Source organism: Gymnoscopelus microlampas (genome assembly GCF_963454915.1).
Source record: "Gymnoscopelus microlampas genome assembly, chromosome: 11".
Lineage (NCBI taxonomy): Eukaryota > Metazoa > Chordata > Actinopteri > Myctophiformes > Myctophidae > Gymnoscopelus > Gymnoscopelus microlampas.
In genome coordinates this window covers 12,140,765-12,166,122 of record NC_139948.1, presented here as the reverse complement: position 1 = coordinate 12,166,122, position 25,358 = coordinate 12,140,765, and the positions used below count along the sequence as shown (strand labels likewise).

General features: G+C 40.2%; 1 protein-coding gene across 1 annotated transcript in view; it reads left to right on the top strand.

Moving 5' to 3' along the window:
• Positions 1-1,333: 1,333 nt before the first annotated feature.
• The window catches only part of LOC311054600 (coagulation factor XI-like), a gene marked incomplete at its 3' end in the record, with an annotated part of 264,875 nt that continues 240,850 nt past the window's right edge, over positions 1,334-25,358 (top strand). The window contains exons 1-2 of the mRNA XM_084070607.1: positions 1,334-1,396; positions 13,155-13,175. Coding sequence (XP_083926733.1) covers positions 1,345-1,396; positions 13,155-13,175 — 73 coding nt within the window. The 5' untranslated portion in view covers positions 1,334-1,344. The remainder of the gene's footprint in view (positions 1,397-13,154; positions 13,176-25,358) is intronic.

The following is a 25,358-nucleotide window of genomic DNA, read 5'->3' as shown; positions in this document are numbered from 1 at the left end:
TAAGGGTAGTGCAACAATGACCACATCATCATCATCATCATCATCATCTATGTCGTCATCATCATCTTCATCAACATCATCATCATCGACACAATCTTCATTACACATAGTTACACTTTTAACCACACGAACCCTGGCATCCCTATTCTGGGCATGTCAATATGTATAATATATACAATATACGAATTGCAAGGCGTTGTGAGCTTGTAGATTGGCTATTTTCAGCAATGATATTTGGTGTAGAGGGAAAAAAGGGTATAGACCGCTGGGGAACCCTGGTCATGTTATATTTTATGCTATATTTATGAATTGAATACATAGGACCACAATGGAGACAAGTCCCCAGGACATTTTTCTCATTCTGTACAGGCAAAGTCTGTGACATGTACAGACTTTGCCTGTACATGTCGCAGGCAAAGTCTGTGACATGTACACACTGAACAGGTGGTGAAAAAGGCACAAGAATGACTCAACTTTCTCAGGACACTGAAGAAGTTTGGCATACAATAGGCTCCAAAGTATTGCAGGCACCCTTTTCACATTGGCCTATTATAGCGCCACCAGGAGGCCATAATAACCTAACTGACCTGGCGGAGTGTTGTGTTGTGTTACTGAAAGCAGTATATTGTTAGGCAGAACAAGCTAGAAGTTTGAACCACTATACTTTACTGTACGTACTTCGTTAACCAGGGTCCTCCATTGCTCTATCCTAGGCCCTCTCCTTTTCCCCCTCTACACCCTGTCTTGCGCGAAGCCTTATCCCTTATGCCTAATCTTATAGGGCTTTTTTTTTATTTTTTATTAGTCAAAATGGCTGATCTACATTGACACGTTGTGAGTTAGTAGATCAGCTATTTTCACTATTTTCAAATGTTTTCAAAGTAATAAGAAAATGCCTAATAAGATTAGTCATAAGGGATGAGGCGCCGCGCAAGATAGGGCCCCAATCTCTTTGCCGAAACGGCCTGATGTAATGCTCACAACACGTCACAATGCAATGCTTTGTGAACTTGTACTGCATGTAGATCGTCTATTTTTGCCAAATGTATGCCTATGACATAGAATACTTCTATTGAACGCACGCACGCTGTATCAGAATACTGCTGTGTGTTTGTGCGTGTGTGAGAGTGTGAGTGTTCTCGCCCTTCCTGTTTTTATACGAGAGCTTCTGGGAACTCAGATTAGACTTATTTGTTCAATCTCTTTTTTATTACGGACCTGCATAAAATGTATTGATATTGGGCGATCACAAATACAAGTCTGTGCTCCACCTCCACCTGACAGAGACAAATCACTTATAAATGAATGATCCTGTGGTTACACACAGTTGGGGCAGGGGACATCATGGAGTCAAGACTGACCATTTGTGTGGTGATTTTAGCTTTAGTGTTTGATGGTAAGTGTTGCAATATTCCAAATGCTATTTTAAAAGTGCTAATGTTCTCTGTAAAGATTAGTTCTCTGTAAATAAGTCCTCTATTGATAGTAAAATGAGACAATTAACTACCGTACAAATATAATCGCATATAATCTTGGCAATATTAATTGGGACTTCTGTCTTAACTGATGGTAATAGTGACAGTGATGACAGGGGTGACGGAACAAGTGTTACACCAATGGTGGAGTGCAAACCCTTTTTGATTTGTCACTTGGACTTGTCGATTTGGAATATAATGTGTTCAGGAAACATGTCATAACATGCATGGCAGGTCAAGTCCCATGCATTTTTGTTGGTACATTGTTACATCCTCAGTTGTTACGGGGAATTTAATTCCATTTGTACACTTTCTGTGTCACCATACTAACAGTCATTTTTACAACTTCTCAGGTGGTAAAGCACAGTTGGATGGTGAGTTCTGCTTCCATTACTTAAAAATGATTTGATTTTCATTTTGTTAAAATAATCATGACGGTGTACTAGAAAGACATCAGTGTGTCTTACATGTGTACACGGATTGTATGCATTACGTTTTTGGTGCCCAGAGCAATGACAAGGTTTCACGCTAAAACCTCATTACGTGTTGACATATTTTGTGTGTCGTCCTCACTTATGATGTAGAGCGTCCGTATGATGATCATGCATACAGCTGAGCTTAGAAGCAGATATATGAGCAGGACATCAGGTGAGAGTTTTGAGTGACAGGTACCGAGGCACGAGGCTGTCATGGGATGGAGGGGGTGGGGGGAGGGCGTAGTTGTTTGGCGCTGTCAGGGGTTTTGTGCACTCCCCCGGAGCTTGATGCCACGGGCTACAGCGCTGTGAACCGTGCATTAATCCGGGCCTGCAGGTGTCCATAGGAAATAAACCAGTAAGACTCCCTAATCGGGAGATAAGCGACCGTAGGTCACATGTATACAGAAGAGGGCTGTAACGGCGATTGGTTCCTAGTTGTGTGGGCAATGTATAGTTTTGTTTGGTGGTGTAAGAAATGTGGTGGCAGGCATGTTGATGACATGAGTGTACACATACTGTGTAGTGTGTAGCAATTTGCGTGTTTTTAGGGGCAAAACTGTAGGAGTAGTGGGCAAACATGTGTTGTGAAAAGCGGCCTGAAGGTGGCGCTAGAAGAGGGCCATGTGAGAAATTAGGGGTGGGGTGTCCGCGTTGCCTTGGCGGACGAATAGGTACCGGCCGCGGCTCTCCCGGACGCTCCTAGCCCGAGTTACGGCATTTTATGTGAGCTGCAGTGGCAGGGGGTCCTCCACTGGGGGCGCCACCACTTTTGCATCCGTTCTGGAGCACCAGGAGTGGGTGGTCCCCGGGAATGCCCCGTGAGCAGCCCCGTTGGGGTGGTCATTTGGTAATTTGTCCACATGTGCTCATTTTTTACACTTGGGGGTCCCCGAGGCAGCTGGGGGTCCCTGGAGGTCCGGGGGTCCTTGGAGGGTGTAGTTTGGCAGGTAAGGAGTGTGTGTGCAAAATCTGGCATGGATCGGGGCAACGGGTGCGGAGATATGAGCAGGGCAAAAGTGTGACGGGACGTGTGTGACGGAGGCAAAAGTGTGACGGGACGTGTGTGACGGAGGGACGGACGGACACCTGGAGCAGGTTTCTATAGTAAATGCGACCTACGGTCGCAATAACATTGGAACTTCCCATTGTAACTGTCAGGGACCGAGTTGGTCGGAAGGAGAGACAGGGAAAACTTTGTTGTTTTTTAAAATATTGTTCTCTTTTTTTCTTTCTTTCTTTTCTTTTTGTTTGTTGTTGCAGAAAAATAGATAACAAAAACAAATGTGCTCAACACAAAAGAAATTGAACTAAATAACTAAACAGAAAAACAGGACTGGAAAACATAACTGAACTGAAAACTGAACTAACCAGAATGACACAGGAGGTGGACATATATAGGGACGGGTCAGACCACTGTTAATACAAAAGGGGGAAAAAACAAAGACTACAATTGAAACACACACTCAAAACCATAGATATAGAAACCTAGATACCTCATTGGCCTCTGCAGTTCATTGGAGCGACCTGTATCGCAATACCCTTGTATTGCTTCCGCCCCTGGTCCAAGGAAGTTTTTCCCTATTCGTGTGTGTCACAGAAGGGGGCGTTCAGTAGGCCTCTGATTGGCCTACCGAACGTCCCCTTCTGTGACGCACGCGACTGAGGGCGGAAGCTGGTGCGTGCCCGAGATACAGACGCCTCAGAGCCAGAGGAGGCGTCTACCTTTATATGTCTATGCTCAAAACCCCTGCCCCACCCCATGGTACAGAGGGACTGTGGTGCAGTCCAATTTCTCCAATTAGCTGTAGATCTGGAGCAGCTGATCCCCATTGCTTTGGCCAGCTCATCATGCCCATGTATGTTAGTCAGCACCTCCCACAGAACTGGTAACTCAAAGAAACTCAGTCAAATCAAATGCAAATAAACTCATAGAAAAACTAAACAATAAATTATGTAATTTCAACTGGTTAATAATGGACAACTGAAAATAAACACTAAATGTATAAAGCAAAAAGAAGAGTTACCATACATTATTGTCTCTATATGTGTGGCTGCTGAGTCAGCCATCACACATGTAACACATTGGAGTTCTCTATCGTATCAAGACGTTCTCTCCACAGCTATATTCTATGAATATGGGGAATGATAAATATTTTAGACACACCAGTACTGGCACACTATGTGACATAGGTGTATGTGATCGCTCAGATTTTTCTTCACTGAGCAGTCCAAGACGTAAGACGTAGGTCTAACCAAAAGTTGAGAGCAAAGACACTTTTGAGAGAAAGAGAATGACACAAGGCTACTCATGAGGCAAGCAGCCATTTAATCCACTGCATGATGAAGAGAAGATTCATGATGATGAATTGAGCTCAATGGACCACAATGGAAACAATGGTTTCCTCCGTGTGTTCCGGTGTCCTCCTCACACATCAAGTGACATGCATGTTCCATACATGCCCCAGTCACGTCCCTGACCTAAAAGGCACAGCCTCTGGAGTTGGTTCCCAGGAGCCTTTGGAACGCTGCCCAAAGCTCCTGAAAGGGAAATCCCACTACTCCTGCAGTGCAGACAGGAGGGACCTGTTGTCTCAGACAAGGAGGTGGGTGGAACCTTTGTTCCTTCAAATCCTGAGTGTGTGTACAATTGCAAGATAGAGCATTTGTGTAGGAAGATTCACAACAAATCCTACAATTCACATCTCAACTGAAATCAGTATGAGCAAAGCAGGGTGTGCAGGCCGTGGTTTTGAAAGAGCACGACGGTGATAGCAAGAAACATGAGAACTGATAGCAAAGCGAGGAAACAGCAGAGTGGATGATGTGAAAACCTGAAAGAGAAGAAAAGCAAGAGAAGTGATCATACAGTAAATGGAAATGTTTTGGAATGGAGCCTTTCATGATTTGACATGTTTTACATGATTCGTTGATTTGTTTGTCTTGTTACATATTCCCTGCAGTGTGCGGCGTGGCTCCACTCAACACGAGGATCGTGGGAGGTTCTGATGCAGCTGCAGGATCATGGCCCTGGATGGCCTCTGTGCACTCTGGACGGTCCTTTCTCTGTGGAGGATCCCTCATTAACAACGTGTGGATCCTGACTTCTGCTTCATGCGTTAATGCGTGAGATTGGCTCTGGATCATATTGTACTCCTTTACTGCTTATAATTTGTGATGTGTAATTCCTTTAAAAATGCAACAATGGTGTGCACAGTAAAACCTACATTTGTGCATTGAGTAAAATAACACTCTGAATTTTTACTGTGGAAAGAACTAGTCCAATACAGGGATTCCGCACCCAAACTGTGCAGACTTGAGACCATAACTAGCACTACATATCATTGCCTGTACGTAGCACATATGCTAAACATCTTAAATTTGTAAAAGTTACAAAATCAGCTGCTCTCTCTCTCTCTATTTCTCTCTCTCTCTCTCTCTCTATGATTTCAAAAATGTTTAACAGTCCATACAGAAAGCCTCTGCTTGCTCCTGCAGTACACTGGTGTGTGGAAAGTGTTTGATTCACAAGTACTTAGTGATGGCATTTCCTTGACCGTTCCTCAAGCCAGTTTAGCAATCGGAAATGTTAAATTAACTGTTAACATTGTCTCTAATTATACCCTTTGAAGTAGTAATACATTATTATATTTTTTTAGTATGAATGTTCCAGTAATACCAACTCTCTCTCTCTCTCTCTCTCTCTCTCTCTCTCTCTCTCTCTCTCTCTCTCTCTCTCTCTCTCCCTCTCCCTCTCCACACACACAGTTTCAGCACCAGTAGTGTCACAGTGTACCTTGGACGACTGACCCAGCAGGGTTACAATCCCAATGAGGTGTCCAGATCTGTGTCCCAGATCGTCAAACACTCTGACTTTAACAGCAAAACTTTTGACAATGACATTGCTTTGTTAAAACTCTCTTCTTCGGTTAAATTGACCAATAACAGCCGACCTGTCTGTCTGGCCGCAGACAGAAGTGTCTTTAGTGCTGGCAGCACGGCCTGGATTACTGGCTGGGGCAATATCAACACTGGAGGTGAGACTTCTTCAGCACGTTCAGTGACTGCAGTGGTGGAAAAAGCACTCAAATTCTTTGCTTTAGTAAAAGTACCAATACTGCAATATAGAAATACTCTGTTACAAGTAAAAGTCCAGAATTAAAAATGTCTTGAGTAAAAGTACACAAGTATTGGCATAAAAATGTACTTAAAGTACCAAAAGTAAAAGTACTAAAATGTTTGAAAATAGCAGATCTGCAAGCTCACAACGCGTCACATCGCGACGCGTTGTGAGCCTCTAGATTGGCTATTCTCAAATAGCCTCGGTATAAAATAGGGCTAAAGTGGTTAATGTATTTAATAATATCATAATTTATATCTGCAAAGTAACTAGTAACTAAAGTTTTCAAATAATTGAAGTGGAGTAAAAATACAATATTTGCCTCTGAGATGTAGTGGAGTAGAAGTAAAAGTATTGGAAATTGGAAGTAAAGTACAAATACCTCAAACTTGTACTTAAGTACAGTACTTAGTTACCACTGAGTGACTGTAATATCAAACATAATCTGTTGCTAAACAATCTGTGCCAGAGTTTCTTTCTCTTGGGATGGAACCCAAATTTTGGTTGCAAGTTGTTCTTAATGGGGAACAACACACCAAAAATGTTACATTATTTTTTGTTAATTGATATAAATAGTCTATGCTGAAACACAACATTCCTAGTCATAATTGTACCAGTTACATTCAAGTATATGTTATTATGTTCAAGCTATCTTTCTTGCCTTATATGTGGCTCAATGGTGCACTCTACTGGTCTGGTAATCTCCAGCCATAATCTGGGGTGATATTTCCTAGTAATTTTGTCCCAAAGGAATTAATATCGAGATCTTCACACGCCCACTAAACAGTTATGCAGATGGTGATAGTCCCCAGACTAAAATGTATTTTCAGCAAAAAACCCAGTATGTTAGTTTAATCTCCATTGAAGCAATATTGTAAGAGTGTTATGATGTGAATATTACACATTTGTTTTGAACTCATGTGGAGTTATAGAGCAACCTTTCACTTATACAGTAAAACAAAACAAAAACATTTCTTCTCTTCCAGCTCCTCTGCCCTATCCAAAAAGGCTGCAGGAGGTGGCTGTGCCCGTTGTGTCCAAAAATAAATGTAAAAGCATCTATGGAAGATTAATCACTGACAACATCATGTGTGCTGGTGGAGGAGGAAAGGGCGCCTGCAATGTATGTGTCATTCATTCATCCTTTAGACACAACACGTTTTCACGCATCAATACGTCTACAAGCTTACACTGCGTCATGTGGTGTACGCTTGTAGATATGTTCTTTTTTTTGCCGTACTACAGAATAACTATAGGTTGAGCGTGTTTCAGGCTTAGCATCTCGTTCAACCTTTACATTGTAGCCTTCCATCGTGCTTCAGTAGCAGACATACTCTCTTCACAGCAGAACTAGTGGGCAGCAGACAAACATCTATTTTGTCTTTCTTGCACAGGGAGATGGAGGCCCACTGGTGGTCAAACAGGGTAAACGTTGGATCCAGGCTGGAGTTAATACCTTCATATCGAAACAAGGTTGTGCCAAACCTAACATAGCTGATGGTTATAGCAGAGTGTCCCGGTATCAGAGTTGGATCAAAAAACACATCACCAGCAACCAGCCAGGCTTTGTGTACAACTCCAGCAATGTGATCAGTGGAAGATCCAATCTATTTTCCCTGCTCCTTCTATCTATTTTACACCTTGTATTTTGTCTGTAACTGTTCTCATAAGAATCTGACAACATACAGGACTGTTGTGACTGGTTTATGCTGAGTAAAGTAAAATTGCAGATGGTGGGTTACATAATAAAACATACATTAACCCCTTTAGCTCTATTTTATACCTGCTATTTGAAAAGCCTTAAAGACGATCTACAAGCTCACAACACTTCGCATCGTGACGCGTTGTGAGCTTGTAGATCTGCTATTTTCAAACATTTTTGTCATTTTACTTTTGGTGCTTTAAGTATATTTTTATACCAATAATTTTGTACTTTTAATCAACTGCATTTTTTATATTTAGGACTTTTACTTGCAACAGAGTACTTCTGCATTGCAGTATTGATACTTTTACTTAAGCAAAATACGTGAGTACTTTTTCCACCACTGCTTTCTTGTCATGTAGACACCAATGTCTTTTGTTGAGATTCTGAATTCCCCATCTTTAAACCAATCCAGTAACTTTTATTGGTGCAGGGCTGAGCAACGTATACCATCATTTATACGGCCTGCATACCGTACATACCACATAATGTACAGTATTCCTGGCATATTCCCTTTAAATGTGTCTATTATACTGTCAAGGACATTTTCCTTTCATCGTGGGACGTTGCGTCTTATCAGTGTGCTGCCTGTTGCACATGTTTTACTGTACCAGATAGCTGTTCTATATTCTGCCTGTGAGCGGGAAACAAGATGATTAACAGTTGTTAATCACACACACACACACACACACACACACACACACACACACACACACACACACACACACACACACACACACACACACACACACACACACACACACACACACACACACACACACACACACACACACACACGCGCGCAATTTGTTTGGCACAATGCCACCCAGTCCCAGGTGTTTATAGAGCAGCGGCTTTGAACACAAATCAGCCAATCATTGTCATGGAGTGGAACTAAATAGAATAGAATAGACTTTATTTGCCATTTGCACAAGTGCATAGGAAATTTTGGAGCTCAGCTCCCAGGGTCAGCATTTTAAAAAAGAAGACAGAAAGTACAGAGAAAACATACAGTACATCCTACAATCCTACATAATATCCTACCACATTCACTAAAGACAAATATCAAATATAATAAATAAGCCCGTCATAGTCTAAAAAAAAAACAGTGCAAATAGTGGTGCAATTCATCTTATCACGATCTGTCCTAATTTAGTTCATCTGCTCGGATGCAGTTCATCTGTCATATTGACTACCGTCCCTAATATCCTCGTCTACTAAGCGCACAGTGGCAGGAAAAAAGCTGTTGTGTGGGTGGAGGTGCTCTCTGGTCTGTGGTGTCTCAGGTTGTGTCCTGAGTCTCTCCACACAAACAGAGGGTGAGCAAGATGATGTTGATCCTCAAGGATGCTCTGGGCTCTCCTCCTACAGCGCTGTGTGTAGATTGTGTCCATGGCAGAGAGATCTACTCCAATAATCCTCTCTGCAGCTTTGATGACTCGGAGCGATTTCCTCTCAGCTTGGGTAGTGTTTCCATACCACACCGTGATACCGCTGGTGAGGATGCTTTCAACGAGTCTGACCGAGTCCGGCCTTCTTCAGCATCCTAATGAAGTACAGCCGCTGCTGGGCTTTTGTCACTGTAGCAACAGTGTTTTCCGTCCAGGTCAGATTTTTTGACACATGAAGGCCGAGAAACTTAAAGCTGTCTGCCTGCTCCACCTCTGTCCCCTTGATGGTGAGGAGTCGCAGTGTGGGAGGTCCCCTCCTAAAATCCAGAATTACTTCCTTCGTTTTGTCCACATTGAGGACGAGGTCATTGTCCTCTCCGTAGCTGATGATGTTGTTCACCTGTTCCCTGTACCCTGACTCGTTTCCTCCTCTAATAAGGCCCAGGATGGTTGTGTCATCGGCATATTTTATTATGATGTTACTCTTATGGGTGGAAACGCAGTCATGTGTGTACAAGGAGTAGAGTTTGGGACTTAGGCAGCAGCCCTGAGGAGTTCCAGTACTAACCGTGAGCTGGGCTGAGGTCTTATTTCCCATCCTCACCACCTGTGGCCTATCTATCAGAAAGTCCAATATCCAGTTGCAGGTGGGTGTAGGTACACCGAGGTTTGCCAGTTTCACAGTTAGCTTCATAGGCTTAATTGTGTTGAAAGCCGAGCTGTAATCCAAAAAGAGCATACGTGCATATGTTTTGCTTTTCTAAAGGTCTGAAGGACTTTTAAGCTGCGTCTCCTTATTGTCAGGAGGAACATAACTGGATACATTTATCTTTGAGGGTGGGAGCAGGTCTGAATGAAGTTAAAGCTGCACTATGTAACTTTCCTGTTCTAACCGGGAATTGAACCTGGGCCTCCAGGGCAAGTGCTGAAATGTTTACCACTGAGCTACTGTAATAGTACCTGCCTGCTTGCTCTAAGGAGAAATAACAGACCAAATACAATCACTCCAATTGTATAAGTTCTATTGTATTAACACTAGAAAGGAGAACTAAAGTCTATTGTCTTTGCTTTATTGGCTGTTAGATTAGGTAAATCATATCAACACTGTTTGATAAATTACTATATGACTGTATGTTTTTTTCCACTGTCAAACATCTATACCCACAAAATACAAACGTTAAGGAAGCCTTAAAGGTATCCTTTAGCCTTAGATACACACAAACAACTTTCTGTGTACGAGTGACTTTATTTATAGTTATTTATTAAACTGTGTTGATATGATTGACCTAATCTAACAGCCAATAAAGCAAAATCAATGGACTTTACTTGTTTCTAGTTCACTGGTGAATTGTACATGAACATATCTTCTGTTACTCTAGGGGTAATATGATAATAATAATATAAAGTGCTTACCGGGTGAGCACTTTATATTATTTATGGAGGCCTTAAACACGGAACTCCAAACACTATTTGGGTAAGTGTCCAAGGAAGGCCGTCAGATTGTCAATTGTCATAATCGATAAAATAAATGTATGACAGTCTTGATCCAAGGCCAGGTTTCATTATGCAGAAACGATTTTTCTCATAATTACATGACTGCATGAATGTTCAAACAAGTTTTAGATTATGTGTGATGCTATGTATACGCGATTCAGCAACGGCAGGAAAAACACAGCATGTAAGATCAATTTTGAGAAATTCTAAATGTTATACTTTAGAAACAGAATAGGGGCTATAGTCTGTAAGCATACATGTTTTCAAATGCTCTCTCATACAGTACTGTACTTGCCACTAGTTATTTTTTTATAATGGCATTGTTAATACACTTATGATCATATTATTAGACCCGAATAAGCATGAATTAACAGTTAATAAGGCACTTTTTAGAGGTTTATTTACCTTATTATTTGTTAATAAGGCTATAAGTGTTAAAATAGCATAGTAGCGGCCCGAACCTCTGGAGTTTAACACCTACGTGCCACTGCCGATGTGACAGATATGGGCATATATGGAGATGTGTGTGTCTGTCAGTCCTTGTCCCTTTTATGGCCATTATGAAGATCTCTGTATTTGTCAGTACTTATTTGTCAGATCCCTGATGTCATGAGTATATGCCAATTTGCCCATATATGGGCATGCTGATGCCAAAATATCACATCACGATTTGTGTGAGGCAGAATCACGATCCATGATAGTATCACAAGTTATTTTTCATGTTGTTTTTTAGGATTATTATTATTTTATCATGATCATAATATTAATGAAATATATGCTGCATTATATGTATATGATCACTAAGAATATTATTATAAGATGAGATATATAATGCGGTAGGTCTTATGTTGTTGCTAAACAGAGTCATTATAGGACTATAAGGTGGTTAATCATTTGAAGTGCATGTTGCTTATCGCAACGCTTTGTGAGCTTGAAATCTCACGTTCTGAACCGAGTCATTGTAAAACCATAACGTGGTTAATAACTTAAAGTGCAGTTGCTTAGGCGTTGTGAGCTTGTAGATCGGCTATTGTCAAATATGAATATGAATATTTTATTAGGCAAAAAATGTAAAACATCACAATTACATTGAAAACACTTTGTCTAAAAGGTCCGTCCAAAAAGCCCTTGCGGTGTTGTTTCCATTGAGGTCCTTGGTATTCAATTCATAGTATGTGTTATAAGGGCAAACAGATATATTTCTTGGGCTTCTTTTCATAGATTTCTCTCGCAGAATCTGGCAACCTCACGTTAGGTCACGCAGAGTAGACGTTAAGACGATAAAGTGGGTAATAATGTTTTGGCACGAAAATGACGGACATGATAAAAAAAATGACGTGTGCTAAGCGGTTTCCCCTTCCGGTGTGGTCACTACTGAGTCGAAATAATGTTGAAAGAAAATTAAATATGCTCCAAAGAGGCAAATGTATAGTGAGAAATGAAAAGTAGACGAAACAATGTCTAAATGAAGCAAGAAGGGAAGAGAGGTTTTGCAAGGACAGTGTCCCGCCTCCACTTCAGAGGACTCCTGTAGCTATTAATGAATGCTCCTGTGCAGGCTACACACACAGTTGAGTTGAGACACAGACAGGGGACATCATGGAGTCAAGACTGACCATTTGTGTGGTGATTTTAGCTTTGGTTGTTGATGGTAAGTGTCACAATATTCCAAATGCTATATTTAAAAATATATATACATCTGTAAGTATGTACTTACTGTAAGTAACTTAAATAAAGTGATGTATCTAACGTAACTAATGTAACAACCAGATTGGAAGTTTGTACAGAGCAGGTTATGTGTGAATCTGCCTATCTAGAATGAGGCAAATATTACATTCTACTACATTCTAATACTAATAGAATCAGGCCGATTCTACATATCGTCTTTGTCAAGTGGAAACTTCTGTCCAAAACTGTTTCTTTTCAGGATTCAAATTCCAACAGCAAATTCCAAACAGCAAAAGCAGCAGATCTACAAGCTCTATGATCTTGTAGATCTGCTGCTTTTAATGCTTTTGCGTGACGCTGTAGTATGATCAAGTAGGGCGTTAATTTACAAAAAAACACAGAAAGTTAAATATGGAGCAAAGAGGTTTCTGCCCGACAACAACGATATGCCTTGTAAATCCTAAGAGATTTCTGAAAAACGTACGTCTCTCTCTCTATAGCTAAAAGCTAAAATGACACGGATTCTTTCCTGGTTTTAATGTGTTAATCAGGTAACATTGGTATTATTATTTAGGGACTTCTTTATCCCAGCCATACCTGATAGTGATTAGTGAATGTGATGACAGAGGGTGTGAGTTCAACACAAAGGTGGAGGCGGAGGATTCTGTCACTTGCCAGATGTTTTTAAAACAAAACAAAGCCTGTCATCATTACGAGCATGCAGCACAGGTCATGTCCTATAGGCTAATGCATGTATTTTTGTTGGTAATAACTTTCAGGAGAGGTTTCTGTGTCACCACACTAAAAGTAATTCTTGCAACTTCTCAGGTGGCAGAGCACAGTTGGATGGTGAGTTATACTTTCATTCATTCATTCTCCTTTTTCTTAAAAATAATTATGACAGTGTAGGATGAAACAATCCCACATTGGAAAAGAAAAGAAAAGAAAAGAAAAGAAAAGAAAAGAAAAGAAAAGAAAAGAAAAGAAAAGAAAAGAAAGATTTTACATTGAAATTCCCAATTGAAGTTCTGCATCTTGTTGAATGATTATAACCCACTGTCAAATACAAATGTATTCCTGGTGTATGGTGAAGTACTGTACACATTCACTGTGAGGTGTATGTATATCCAACCCACAGACTACATAACTGAAGTACACGGTTTCCATTTTGTAATGAATAATTAGTATGTTGAAAACTACACAAAGGGGGAAAAAAGTGTTTTCAATGTGTATTTATTATCAATAAGATAACAAAATGATGATGTCTGATCAAAGTTTAGGCAGTGCGTTTATAGTGAGAACAATAAAGTTATTGATAGTGTGGCTCACAGTGTTTTAACTCAGGAATTGTAGATGGAGGCATAGGACAGCATTTACACAATTTACATACAGGAAAGGAGTGAGTGATGCCCACCTTAATCTGTGCAGTGAACAGTTTTGTGGGGTCATGCCTATGTTCCCTCAGCCCTATGTTCCCCCATATCAATTTAGACCCTATGTTCCCTCAGCCCTATGTTCCCTCAACCCTATATTCCCTCAGCCCTACCGTATGTTCCCTCAGCATCACAGATAGCCCTGCCATAATGTGCTGTTGGTGTCACCTGTTGGGGTCCCCTGAAGAAGGGGGGGCTGCCCTACTTCCACTCGGGGTGTCACCCCAAAGGTCAGTCTGTCTGTGTGTCCCGGGCATATTTGTGTGTGTCCCATTTGATCCGGTGTGTATCGTGCAAGTGGCAAGTTGGCCGGACCAACAGTGTCCGAAAACTGAAAATATGCGAATGTCTGTAAATGTCTGTCAGCGGGTCTACGGAGAACACACAAGTCGCTGTGTGTTTGGCATAGTGTGGGTTGTGGATCGTCAAAAGGTCTCAAAATAAGGCAAACCGCTGGCAGTGGCGGATTAATTAATTAATTAATACCTGGCAATAAATGTGTTAATACCTTACAGAAAGTTATAATGAGTAAATATTTAAATGTTTAAAAAGTGTCCCACTCCCATCAACTATTAATGTTATTAGTCAGAAATCTCGGCCGTCAGTGACACTTATAATCGGGGTTTCTACACATTTTCCATTTCAAAATTCCATTCTTTCCAGATTCAAATTTCCAGAATTCTCTATTGATTCTTCAGACCATATTTGACATACAAGTATAATAGCTACATGTAGATGCTTATTATGTAACAAAATAGTTTAAAAATCCAACTGTACTGTATGTTACATGTATGACCATGTATAGCCCACTAGGTACAATAGACTCATACAATTAAATTAAGCACTGCTTTATTAGAACTAAGTTGTATTTTTTTTAAATGTTCGCCTATAATGAGATGACCAAAATAGGGACGCCACACTGAAAGTAGTTAACACTAAACCCAGGCAATGCTAAACCAGAGCAATGTTATTGAGATCTTGTCATTTCAATTTTAACTATAACTGTATACCTTCAACCCCCACAGTAACAGAAGGGAATTATGTACAATTGACCAGTGAACTAGAAAGGAGAACTAAAGTCTATTGACATTGCTTTATTGGCTGTTTAATAAATGACTATAAGTAAAGACACTCCTACACAGAAAGTTTGTGTCTATCTAAGGCTAAAGGATACCTTTATGGCTTCCTTATCGTGTCCTTTATGGCTGTGTTCGTTGTCATTTCAATAGACACTGTGAATAGACTGTGACACAGAGCTTTTTTTCCCCAATTCATTTTCGGTTCTTATTTATAAAAGAGACAAAACATATCGAGGGGACAATAATATATATATATATATATATATATATATATATATATATATATATATATATATATATATATATATATATATATATATATATATATATATATATATATATATATATGTATATGTATTCAATAGATTATGGGACAATGAGTATACTGTAGATAGCACTGCGCCGGTTAGTAAATAATGTTTTAACCTTTAACAAACTACATTTTGTTTTAGCAAGAAAATATAACTTAGAGCACCTTTATGTATAAACCTTTTGTGACATGCCATGTCTATTGTCACACTCCTTTTGTAGGATTGGGATGGGGGAATATAAGGCTGAGGGAACATAGGGCTGAGGAAACATAGGGCTGAGGGAACATAAGGCTGAGGGAACATAAGGCTGAGGGAATATAAGGCTGAGGGAACATAAGGCTGAGGGAATATAAGGCTGAGGGAACATAAGGTTGAGGGAATATAAGGCTGAGGGAACATAAGGCTGAGGGAACATAAGGCTGAGGGAATATAAGGCTGAGGGAACATAAGGCTGAGGGAATATAAGGCTGAGGGAACATAAGGCTGAGGGAATATAAGGCTGAGGGAACATAAGGCTGAGGGAACATGAGTACGCTCCCCAGTTTTGTCACATAGTGCAAGAAAGCTCACCTTGTTCTTATATTAATAGCGGCAAGGCTAAGAAGGTCATTATTGATTTTTACAAAGAAAAAATCCCCGTCCTGTATAAAGGACGAGCGGTTCAGGCGGTCCCCTCTTTACCCGGGTGTTCATATATAGAAAGCTGGACTGGAAAGAAGACACCAGTGTCTTTATCAAGGAATTGTTCAGTGGTTCCCAAACCTTTTATCTCGACACCCAAAAGAGAAATGTGATGTCTCCCCAGAACCCAAACTAGTGAGAATAGCCGATCTACAAGCTAACAACGCGTTGGTGCATTGTTTGTAGCTTGTAGATCGTCTAATTTCAATTGTTTGGGTCCTGGGGAGACATAACATTTCTACAAGTGAGTTTGTAGATGTTCACTACTTCTAAACACTTTTTCTAATTCTTGGAATTTCTTTGAATAGGGTTATTTATTTATGAGATTCTTTTGAGAAATGTTTGGATTTGTTCTTAATGTATGAGAAATTTGGATTTTTTGGGGGGATTTGTTTTTCAAATCTTTTGAAATAATAACAATTCAAACCAAAATGTTGGAAACAAAATATAACAGGAAAAAAAAAAAAAAATCAGTCTGTGACACAAAAATGCACTGTTTTGGACACTGTTGTGTGCTAAATCGTCATCTGAATTATCTGGAGGTCATTACAGTGCAAACCAGAAGGAGCTTTAAAGAGTATTTTGTAACATATATCATCCTCACAACAATTTCCTTTTTTTTGTGTCTCACATGTGCACCACACAGTAAATCCTGAGTGTGTAACTGAAAGATTAGAGCATTTCTGCTGGACACTCGCAAATGATCCCACAAATCACTACTCTGCTGAAATCAAATATGAGAGCAAAGTGTGGTCTGCAGGCCGTGGTTTGACTGCAGCACAAGAGAAGAGCATATAACAGACAGTGCAAAGCGGTGCAAACAGAAAATTAAAAATGTGTGAGAAATAGATGAAAGACACAATAACTGAAAACAAAGCAAAAAAGCTTACGTGAAGTGAAAACCTGATGGAGAAGAAAAGTAAGAGAAGTGAAAACATCTTGGAATGGAGTCTTGCATGACTTTTCATGTTTTGCACAATCTGTTTGTCTTGTTACATTTCCATGCAGTGTGCGGCGTGGCTCCACTCAACCCAAGGATCGTGGGAGGTTCTGATGCTGTAGCAGGGTCATGGCCCTGGATGGCCAATTTCCGTGATCTCCGCGGTCGTCACTGTGGAGGAACCCTCATTAATGACATTTGGGTCATGACTAATTTTCTATGCATTAATGGGTGAGATTTGCCTCTGGATCTGATTGTACTCCTTTAGTCTATAAACCCTGCTTATAATGTTAGCTGTGTGATTCCTTTAAAAATGCATTTCTGCATCTACTGTATGTTGTACACTGTGAACTCCTCATTGTTCATTTAAGTAAACATGTGTACGTTTTCCAAGTGAAATTAACACTCCAGAATTTGCCTTGGAAAGAATTACAGGAAAAGAGAAGGCATTACATGTTACACAGATCTAGGTACATGTTAGCCCCGGTCCAGAGCGTTAGTGAGTTCTCTCTAACGCCCTGCCAGACCCTGGCTCTGCGCTTGTACAAGGAATTCCACTGCCCTGCGAGGGCTCCAACAGTAGTGAATATAAACAAAACCATTTCGCTACACACCTAAACAAAGACCAGAAAAGAGAATATTTCACCGGAAGGAAAAAATGTTTTTGGTTGCTTCACAGTGCCCTGTACAGATCTGGTCAATCAAATGTTTCAATTGACCAGATTTTTCCTTCCGGTGAAATATTTTCTTTTCTGTCCAAAAAGTGTATTTTACAGAGAAGGTGGGGTGCTGAGAGGCTTCCCACCTCCGAGAACAGACTTTCAACAACACAAAACAACCTTTCTTTAGGTGTGTAGTGAAATGATTTTGTTTACTTTCACTACTGTTGGAGCCCTCGCAGGGCAGTGGAATTCCTTGTACAAGCGCAGAGCCCAGGGTCTGGCAGGGCGTTAGAGAGAACTCACTAACGCTCTGGACCAGGGCTAGGTATGTGAGCCACCAGGACAATTATGCAATTCTTTAAAGTACAGTATTCGTGTTTGAATTTGAATATTCACTATCCCACTAACATTCCCAAGGGGATTTGGGAAAATAAAATATCTACATGTCAACCTTTTTTACCCGCTTGCAGAGCTGCGGGTCTATTTTCACACTGAGTACAACGCAACATATTTCCGACATGTATTCGACACTTTTGTTGCGTGATTGGCTGTCGTTTAAGCCAATGGGATACTTTCCCATACTCTGAACAGGCGGCCTCGTCCTCCCAAGCTATGGGACTAGACACGCCTCTGACTGCCCATGAAGACAGTCTTCTCGGGCTGGCTGATTTTCCAGAAGAGCTGAAATGAGCAATGAGCAAATGAAAAAAATCGTCTAAAATATTCTAAACCCACTATAGCAATCTGGTAATATCAGGCTACATATCACTTAAATGTCAGAGCTTAACTCGGCATGTAAATATGATATAAATGTGTTAATGTGAAGTGGATTCCTTCCAGCGCTAGCCGATTTTGGCTAATAGTAACAGCAACTAACTAACAGTTTTTAGCCAAACGCGGTCATGTCCGCTCTCCATTAGTTCTCGACGCAAGCCGCGTTATTACACCCATAATTTTCATTTTGGGATGTATTGTACATCCCAAAATAAAATGTATTAACCATGTTATGGTGCTGTAATGTCTTTATATTTTCGCAACATAATACTGTCTTTTACACGGGGAAAAAACATCACTTCCGCATTTTCTTCTTCGTTGGTCTAAACAAAGACACGGTTGCCAGATTTTTGAGAGAGAAATAAGCAACCAGGTCAATGAAAACAAGCCCAAATATTTAAGTGACTATTAGGCTACATGAGCACTTTAAACCTATATGCATCGGCTTTTTGAAAATAGACTATTTGGAAATAGCCGATCTACAAGCTCACAACAAAATAAAAAGCAACTACCAATATTTACAAGCAACTTTACAGAACACGAGGTCGCTTAAAATTAGTATACATGGCAACACTGTGTGTGTGTGTGTGTGTGTGCGTGTGCATGTGCGTGTGTGTGTGTGAATGAAAAACAAGCGCCGAAACAAGCGTTTTTTTCCCAAACAAACACATTTACACTTGCGTGTGTGTCACCTACATTGTCAATCTATATACCATTTTAAAGGTACGGGCCTTGTGATTAAAATGATGCAAACCATTCCAAGATTGATGATGCTTTTAGCATCAAAACTGACGCTAAAATCAGCGTGTTTCATGCTTCATTAAAATAGCAGATCTACAAGCTCACAACGCGTCGCTGCCTTGTGTGCTTGTAGTTCTGCTCTTTTTCATTTTTTTATTGAATACTTGAATTAGAAAAGACATTAATGAAACCAAATGGACCCATTTGGGTATTTTGTTCATGTAAGCCAGTAGTGAAAAGGGCAAACTTGCATGAAATTAAAAGACACGTTGTGAGCTTCACTTTTATAAAGGCTATGTGGTATCTGAAACCCACAGACTTCACTATGGTCTGGTAAAGGTTCTACTGCACTTTTAGTTAACACACACACACACACACACACACACACACACACACACACACACACACACACACACACACACACACACACACACACACACACACAAAGACCACTTTTACATTTTGTGCTGCAGATTGGGGCAAAAAAAACCTGCCGCAAGCGGGGATATTATGACTTTATGTCATATCTTGTTTCCTTACTGATTTTAATTTAGATTAATATGTGGGTAACTCGTCATTATTATCTTAGCAGTCTATATTAGCCTGTTAGCCACACTGCAGGTCACAAACAATGATCATATATTGACTGCTAAGCCCAGAGTTAAAATACATTAGCTAGATAGATAAGATAGATAAATGGAAACAAACAAATACAGAAGTAGATACGCTAAAGAATGGCACACAGCAGCGATTGGTGGAACTGATTGATTTTTTTGTGTGACTAGTGAGGCATGGAGTTGACCATTTTGTGACCGTTCCTCAAGCCAGTTTAGCATCAGACATGTTACATAATACCGTAGGTTGATTCATGTTTACATGATCTAATTGTACACGTTGAAGTAGTAATACATTTTAAGTATAAGCTATAGATGTTAAGCTATAGATGTTCCACCTATAACCACTGACATATCTCTCTCTCTCTCTCTCTCTCTCTCTCTCTCTCTCTCTCTCTCTCTCTCTCTCTCTCTCTCTCTCTCTCTCTCTCCACACTCAGTTTCTTTAGCGTTCACGAAGTAAGGCTTGGACTACAGACTCTGCATGGTTCCAATCCCAATGCGGTGTCCAGATCTGTGGCCCTGATCATCAATCACCCTAACTATGGCACCAGAACTTTGAAAAACAACGACATTGTTTTGGTAAAACTCTCTTCCTCGGTTACATTTACCAATTACATCCGACCTGTCTGTCTGGCAGGAGACGGAAGTGTCTTTAGTGCTGGCAGCACGGCCTGGATTACTGGTTGGGGCGATATCAACACTGGAGGTGAGACTTCTTCAGCATGTTCAGTGACTGTAATATGAAACATACTGTATAATAGATATGTGTGCGTGTGTTTGTGCGTGTGTGTGTGTGTGTGTGTGTAATAAAGTGTAGGTATTGTTGTTTATACAGAAAAAACATCCCTTCTCTTCCAGCTTCTCTACCCGATCCGGAGATACTGCAGCAAACGGATGTGCTCATTGTGTCCAATAAAGAATGTAAAAATACCTACGGAGACTTGATCACTGACAACATGATGTGTGCTGGTCGAGGACGAAATGGTGCCTGTAGGGTATGTCATATAAGACCAATGTCATTAGTTAACCGTTTAGACAGAACACATGTTCATGGATTGAATGATCCATTAACAGATCTGTAGAGTTGACCAGTGATGTGTTCACTCGTACAGTAGCGTTGATGTGGCTCTGGGGCAGATGTACCTCTTCAGTTTGGCTAACTGAAGTGTTCATTTAAGTGATCTTTTTAAGATAAATGAACGCAAAGTATATTGTTGTGCAATGTGATATGCTTATCCAAATTTGAAGATGCACTTCTGCTAAACTCCCTATTAGATTACAATATGCTCGTGCATAGTGTCCCTGTTACTTTGTTGAAACAACATACAACTCTAGATAGCTATCCATATGATCAAAAGACAGAGTTCAGTCAGACAACTCCTAGATTGATTTTAGAATCCATTTTTATTGAGGATAATTGGGCATAGATATATGACGCATAGTTTGGCATCAGACAGGGCTCTGTATCTATTCATTCCGTGTAAGCATGAACATCCTCCTATAATTTGAGTAACCTCTGTCTGTCTGTCTGTCTGTCTGTCTGTAGTGGTGAAGCTACCCGGTTCTCCTCAGTGGCTGGAGCAATTGCTCTGATTTTGCACACAGCCATTGACCATTACCATCTGAACTTAACTGTGAAGTCCGTTTTTCAATTTCATCAAATCTCAGCTTCTTATTAGCGTTTATGTGTCAAACAATGGGAGATAACGTTGCCAGGTTTCGCGCGTGAAACAAGCAGCAAGGTCTATGAAAACAAGGCCAAAGGGGGGGTTGCCCGTGGGGAGGGGTGACCGCAGGGGGTTCCGCAACGGGACCCGCGGGGGGAGGAGGGGGGGCGGCACGACGGGACACGCGCGAGGGAGAAACCGCACCACAGGATGCGCAATAACCCCAAGTTTGCAACTACTTTCGTCTGCGCCCTTCACCGGGTATGGTCTAGTTTTAATTAATGTTACATGCCAAATAGAATTACAGGGAATGAATTCAGACTCCCAAGGGGAATCTAGAAACAGAGCCTACAGGTGGATGCCGGGGGAGGCGGTGGGATTGCAAACTTGATGGTCAGCAGCAGACAGCGAGGCAAGGCAATAGACAGCAGAGAGGCAGCAACAGCAGCACAGCCAGGAGAGAAGCCAGAATGACAGGCAGGCAGAGAAGATTAAATATCCACCCAGATCAGGAGAAGAGAGCATGTGACTGGTCACCTGATCAGGTTGGCATGCTCTGAATATGCAGTTGGGTGAACACTTTCAAGATTTTCAAGTGGGCCCTGATGCAGAAAACGTTGAGAACCACTGTATGAAGTTAGCCATTTAACTAACTCAGTCGTAGTAAATACATGGAAAATATATTTTTTACTGAATCATATGGAATATTTAGTCATAGCAAACATTCGTTTTGTGCTTCTTTCACAGAAAGATGAAGGAGGCCCGTTGGTGGTCAAACAGGGTACTCGCTGGATCCTGGCTGGAGTTACGGCTTTCGGCTTCGGGTCGGCTGAAGGTTGTGACCAATTTAACCAGCCTGACGGTTATACCAGAGTGTCCCGGTACGAGAGCTGGATCAAATCCCACATCACCAGAAACCAGCCAGGCTTTGTGTACTACAATCTTCCACTGATCAGTGTAAGCAGTGGAAGATCCAATCAGTTTTCCCTGCTCCTTCCATATATTTTCTATGTAACTGTTCTCATAAGAACCAGGCAAGATACAGGAGTGAAGTTGAGTGGTGGAAATATTCCCACTGAGTCAGATATTTTAAAATCCAATCTATGACACAGTGGAAGGAATATTTCCACTTTAATGGAACGAAAGTTTAGGATTGAGATCTCTTAAATAATATTGTTTGCACTGATTCAACAAACAGAATTGTATGTTCCAGAAGAACGTGTATTAAAAAAATAGTTTGTACATTTTCAAGCAATATCAGTTTATAAAAAAAAAAAAAAAAAAATCCCATTGTGATTATTTAATGCCTATTCATGAATGTTGTTGTTTTTTTACTCGATAGTGTTGCTCATTCCTCCAGCTTATGATATTTATTATATAACAGCCCTTTGATGTTTAACCAATAATAATTGTAAATAATATTTATATTTGAATTTAAACTAATATATTTTTTTTTCAGACCACGACTGCGTCCACTACACCCTCTGTGACCTCCCAGAACACCGGATACAGTCCCTGCTCCCCCTCCCTATTTTCCCTGCTCCTTCTATTCATTTTACCCCTTGCATTTTCTCTGTAACTGTTCCCATAAAAATCAGCAATATAAGGGACTGTTGTGATTGATTCACGAAAGTGATATATCACTGGTGTCTCAAACGGCATTGCAGTTTGCATATTCCTGTAACCAAAACTCTGCAATTAACATGAATATAAAGACAAGAGACTGTGTTTCTACAATGTGGGAAGCTCAAAAGGGTTTAGTAGGATTTGGTATCAATTTAATAGCACTTAAGTGGTTTTACAAAGAAAACAATCCTCTTGAAAACGTTGTAGAATGGATAATGAATAGTCCTGACTTTTGATAAACGATAATAACTATGCAATGACCACACTAGATATAAAGATGGCAGGTGCATTTGTGAGACACTCCAAATAGATCAGTCACGTTTCCTAATATGCTTAATCAATATACAATAGTTTGGCAAAAAAACTAATTTCATATTCAATTCCATGATAAATAATATAATATATTATATCTTATTATCTGAGTAACATTGCATCCTGACAACCAGCAGTGAAAATACATAAACAAAGTAAACTCAGATTGTTCAATCTCTTTTTATTATGGACCTGCATAAAATGTATTGATATTGGGCAATCACGAATAGCCTACAAGTCTGTGCTCCACCTCCACCTGACAGAGACAAATCACTTATAAATGAATGATCCTGTGGTTACGCACACAGTTGGGACAGGGGACATCATGGAGCCAAGACTGACCATTTGTAAAAGAAACATTGATGTGACAAAGATGTACAGTAGAAATTATTAGATGACATTCTGTGTGCTTTAAGAAACATCAAATTATGCCTGATTGATTTGTATGGTTGTACAACAATGCACTCACTGAAGATAACTGATTTGCATCTGAAAAAAATAAAGGAGGGAGTGAACATGAAATATTCTATTAATAAGCAGAATACTTCAGTGAAATCTACTGTTGCAATTACTGTACACGAGCCAAGTAATCAAAAAAGACGTGCAGTTAAATGTTCACTTTTAAACATACTGCACTGAGTCTAGTTTTATGAAACACTGAGTCTATGTTTTAAGAATCTGAATCAGTAGATTATCATACAATTAGTGGAATGTGTTACATCCTTGTGTTACAATGTTATTAGTTTCAATAGTTTGCAGTAAGAAGACCTAATTTTGGTCAAAACATAAACCTTCGGAACATGAGGCTAAGAATTTACTGATCGAGCTATTCAATCCACAGCCTTGGTCAGTGACAAAGGAGAATCCAACAAAACAAAATACAAGGGGGAATGAAGTACATCATACATTGAAGATAACTACTCTCAAATTAGCATTTCACGTTATCTTTAACAATTGCACATGTATTCATTGATACAGTCATGTTGTGTGCAATGCAATTATAATGAAGTCTGCATGAGGTGGGACTCAAACCAGCGACCCTGTGGTTGCAAGGCAGATGATTAAGCAATCAAGCCATTGGACCAACAGACCTGAAGTGGTGTTTAGTCTGCGTTTACACTAAGCCTGTGAACTTAATTTTATTGTTATACAATGTATAACATAATTCTATTTGGTATGCTGTTGTACGTTATAGCATGATTTATGTTATAACAAAGTTATAAAATATTGATAATTGCGGCCATTGTCAGCAGACCAGCAAAAATACATTGTTTTTCGGGTCCAATCTTCTTATCGTAGCCACTATATGAAGTAGTGTTTGTGCTGTGTCTCCTGACTCCGGTGGTAATAAGTTCCCTGCCAACTGACTGTAATGATATCTACAAGTTGGACAGCAGTGCTCCCAGTGGGGTCTACACCATCTATCCTGTTGATGATGTTACTGCTGTAGAGGTCTACTGTGACATGGACACTGATGGAGGGAGGTGGATGGTAAGAATAATTCAGTGTCCTGCCGGATGCCTGTATTTTAATTTCACTGTATGTATGTTTGATAAGTAGGAGAAGTGATCTAATTAACTGTTATCACACAACAGAAGGCTACGTTTGATTTTAGGTGAATAAAAAAAAGCTCCCAAAACATTTATATACCTCAAACCTCATATACATTATCTCTCCTTCTGTGATATCCTGTATACATAAATGTAAACCATATTCTATCAAAGCTCATTGCTTAATGAAGCCAATCACCAGTAGCTCAAATCCACACACACACACACACACACACACACACACACACACACACACACACACACACACACACACACACACACACACACACACACACACACACACACACACACACACACGATTATTATGTTCTGAAAGTTGATTGATTATTTGGAAGATTAACTTGTGGTGTAATAAACATGTTGTATAGAGCATTTTAACCTCTTGAGCCATTATACATCATTGACTTTGATTGATTGATTTAATACTTTATTAGACAGAAAAGCAAACTGCTCGGGTACATTTGGGCTAAAAGGATAACAGAAACAAGTCCTGGGGACTTGTTTCCATTGTGGTCCTATGTATTCAATTCATCAACATAACACAACGACCAGCGTTCGCCAGCGGACATGCTCAGAATGGGGATGCCAGGGTTCATGTGGTTAAAAGTGTAACTAGGT